At 32.1% G+C, this 4,145-nt stretch overlaps 1 protein-coding gene across 4 annotated transcripts in view; it reads right to left on the bottom strand.

Annotated features, from left to right (window-relative positions):
• Positions 1-397: 397 nt before the first annotated feature.
• The window catches only part of LOC113820205 (acid ceramidase), a 31,501-nt gene continuing 27,753 nt past the window's right edge, over positions 398-4,145 (bottom strand). For all 4 annotated transcript variants that reach the window (XM_070116562.1, XM_070116565.1, XM_070116564.1 and 1 more), the window contains 3 exons: positions 3,962-4,091; positions 3,586-3,819; positions 398-2,266 (listed from right to left, as the gene is read on the bottom strand). In XM_070116562.1, the coding sequence (XP_069972663.1) occupies positions 2,177-2,266; positions 3,586-3,819; positions 3,962-4,091 (454 nt within the window). In that variant the 3' untranslated portion in view covers positions 398-2,176. The remainder of the gene's footprint in view (positions 2,267-3,585; positions 3,820-3,961; positions 4,092-4,145) is intronic.

Here is a 4,145-nt window from a genome sequence, read left to right as displayed (position 1 = left end):
ATTCAACTGTTTACCCTATATGTTTGGATACAAATGAAAGAATGGAGTATTGCTTGAAAAAAAAGAAATGGCTCAAAGTAGGTAGGGTGACAAACTCTGAGAAAATCTTCCTCATATCATTCTGGAATAAAGTATGGAAATATATATTTTTTTAATTTGCTAATTTGAGTAGATTCTAGAATAATGGGTTAATTAAGCAACTTAATAGTACCTTTTGGAAATTCAAATCATGTTTAGTTATACTTTGGTAAACATCTGAACTTATTTTGCCTGTTAAATAGGGGATTCAAAAGAATGCTCCAAAATCACTATTTCCCTGTTTTTTTTCCTCACCGTTTTTCAGGGCCATTAAGTAAATCAGGTAGAGGTTTCCCATATGGATTAATAAAACAAATAATTTGTTGGAAGTGTATAATTAATGGCTCAGATCATCTGAATCTTACTGTGACATCTGCTCACATTATCATGTTATGAAGAAGAGAGAGAGAACTGTGCCATAGAAGCAGGTATAAATGTGAGTGAATGATTTCCATATACAAAATGTAAGATAAACATTTTCATATTACATGTATTTCCGACAATAAGGAAATGTCGATTACTCATCTTGCATTGTGGATTTACTCTTCCTTGTTCATATTTTCTTCTACTTTTAGGAGACTGGAATCAAAGATACTATATACTGAATACCTAATGTTAAATAATCAACAATTCATTCATATTTTCAAAAATATATTCACTTGTTTTATATTATTTACCAAATACATTCAAAATATTAAAAAATAATCACACATGAATACATCTATATTACAAATGTTCACACAGTGTGGTTCAACTTCAACCCTAGTAGCCACTTTAGCATGAATTCCATTAGGCTATGATTACAAATATTCATAAACAAATAATGCCTGTACTGTACTCCTATGTTAATCATGATCTTCATCTACTTCAATGTCATTCTAGTAACTTAATTTTCACATACATCATACACATGTACAGTACTTTTTATAAAAACTTCTTTAAAAATGAAACCATGAATTAATATATAAGGGCTTGCAGGCCAGGCAAAATTAATACATAAGTGGCCCAATACCCTGTAGTTAGACCACACTTTGAAAGCACAAATACATTCTAGTACACATATGTAACAGAATTGTATATTTACATACATTTATATAAATACAGTATAATCTTTGGTTGAGATAAATATATATGTCTGTGTATCTCTGTTCGCTTGTTCAGTTTTGTGTGTATGTTGATGTGTATTCAATATACAAAAATTGCAAATTTACACTGGTGATGTACTTATCTTATGCACTGGGACAAATCACAAGTTTACAAATACTTCACTAATTTGGAAGTTCCACAAATTAATATAATCATTTATGTGCAAAATTAAAGACATGCATTACATATGCATGCTTGAGAGAGTTCCTTTCAATAAAGAAAAGTCAAAACCTGTTGGATGCTTCGTGGATTCCCTAGAAGCATTTGTGTTTAAACGTGTTAACACAGTTAAAATACATGTCATGCAAATTTGATTCACAAAATGTTTTTACTAAAACAATGTCAATAAAATATGGATTTATAAATAAAAATACTGACTTGTAATATTACTGTTAATACAGTACTGTACTTGGTTGCAAATCACAGATCAAGTAATTGGGGGGAAAAAAAATCAGCTTGTGTTGTTCTCTGTTTAGCTTTTCATTTAGCATGAAAAACAAATAAATATATAAGAAACTTAATATAATAAATCAACAATACTGTTTATCATTATATAATGTAATCATTCATATGAATGCCATTTTTTATAATTTCAATTAAATTAATTGAAATGAAATTAATTTATCAAATAGATCATCAAATGTATCTTTATGCAGTATAAACAATATTGTTATACAAACAGATTTCTATACAGAATATGACAGGAACTCTAGCACAATAGAGCTATGAATAGCATGCATAACAAAAATTATACAAAGTTGAAAACAAAATATAAATACATGACATATATAAACTTAAAAAAAAGGAAGTCGCTGTATATAACAGACTTCTCTTTAGGTAGTCATGGTTTCCACAATGCCCATTACTACATTGATATTTCCCTAATTGAGAATATAACAATGTTTCTTGTGTAAACTGGAAACCTCAATCACTTGGCACGAAAGAACTTAGCTCACCATGGCCAGCAAGGATCTTCACAGTATCTGAGCCATGCACCTATGTAACCTTCTTGCACATCCATCAGACTTGTGTAAGTAGTCAGCTGTAATGAAAAAAAAAGCTGTAGTGTATTTTACTAATGTCTAAGTGTTGTCTCTGCTATGATAAGTCTTTATGTTGATAACCTATGTGTGCAGAACTTGGAGCAATTAATTATACTATGTGTTTCTCTGAAGAAAAAACAAAGAGTATGTCTCTGATGTGATCAATGTCTCTTATAACAATGATTAAACTTGATATATGTGAATGAAGAGACTGGAAAAAATATATTTAGTGTCTCATTAATAAATGAGCAATATCTACTTTGACAATTATTTAATTTGACAGACATAATGATACCTAGAGACAAAACAAAAGTAAATAATGAATAAAAACAAGATAATATTAGCCTCTTTAGAAAACATTAGAAAAAAAACTGCACCCCTCAGACAGGTGTTAACGGACTCCTTTAACCCATCAGCGACGGGTAAAAATTTTGTCAAGTTTACGTATGCACCGGCTTGCTGGCGCGCACTGGCAGTTTCCCCTGTTTGCGCCTGGCTCGATCGGTAGTTTGTGAGCGACATATAGCACCTAAAAGCTTTTATTTTGCTATGATTTATAAAAATATTAAAATTTTGAAGGTTTACCTTCACTTTAGGTGCCATTGCCTAAAATCTTTACCATATAAATGAAGCCGCTACTAGTGGAGAAAAACAACCTCCTTCCGACGAGCCAGTAGCACGGGAATGGGCATGGCATGATGCCTCCGGCATTTGGTCCACAACAGCCATGGCATGTACGTAAATGACACCCGGCGCCAATGGGTTAAACAGTGCCTTTATACTTTTTACCTCATACCTCCTGCAGTAAACAATGACTCCATTCTCTGGTTAGAGAATTATCTTACCTGTTTTTGATGACAAATTCAACCAAAGACTGATCGCTATTGCAATACTACTAAATAATTCATATTATTTTTCATGGATGTCAAACAGATGGTCTTTGGTTTGCGAGATTTTACAAATTTAGACAGATACTGATGTCATAGGCCTAATTACATATCAACGGCAACTTTTCTTCAGATCTTATCATATCTTAACTGCTTTCATGAAGAAAATTTGAAAATGGGTACCAGAATATCCCAAGATAATTTATATTTTCTAAAAGAAAAGTGATGTTTGTAATCTAAAAATACTTTTTTATCTTTGGTATTTTAAATCATAATTTGTCATCCTAATTCTAAATTATCACTAGTACATTCTTTAGTTTGTATCATATACTGTCGATACTCCCTTTTCAATCATCATTTGGCGGAAAGAACTTATCTTTTCTATATAAGTGTACAGTTTTTGCTCCTCAGAATTTAAAAGGTTTACCTACCTTATTGAAAACAGGTTTTGTTGAAAGAACATTGTAAATAAGTGCAAGAGATGCATTCTTCTGTCCCGACTTATCCAAACAGGTGACAGCAGGCGTCCTCCTGTCATCGTAAAATGGAGGTGACTTCCACTGGTCATAGTTTGTTTCTACCAGATACCATGTTCCTGAGCCAGATTTTTTTGAGAAGAGGTCGTCTGCGTGGAAGTTGTCTCGCCATCGTGTAATAATGGTGCCCTGTAAAATACAATCCCACCTAGTTACATGTGAATAATCAGTATCTTATTTGCTAAATAATTATCAGTATACTATACAGATATTCATTTGCTTATCAGAAAAGTACTTAAGATCCATTCTGTCTAACAGTGGCTATACTTGCCTCTCTAGGTTTTGAGCCACCGAGGATGAAGTATGCTGGTGCAATTAGACGAGAATGTGAGAACATTTTCTTTGCTTCTTCATAGTTTTGGGCTTCTTCCATTACTTCTCGTGTCAAGAATGATACCCATCTTTAATAAAAAAAAAAGAAAAGAAAAAAAGGAAGAAACTAAGCAGTAGTCTCT

The sequence above is a fragment of the Penaeus vannamei genome, chromosome 39 (assembly GCF_042767895.1).
Source record: "Penaeus vannamei isolate JL-2024 chromosome 39, ASM4276789v1, whole genome shotgun sequence".
Lineage (NCBI taxonomy): Eukaryota > Metazoa > Arthropoda > Malacostraca > Decapoda > Penaeidae > Penaeus > Penaeus vannamei.
Note: the sequence above shows the minus strand (reverse complement) of the source record. Positions and strands in the feature narration are given on the sequence as shown.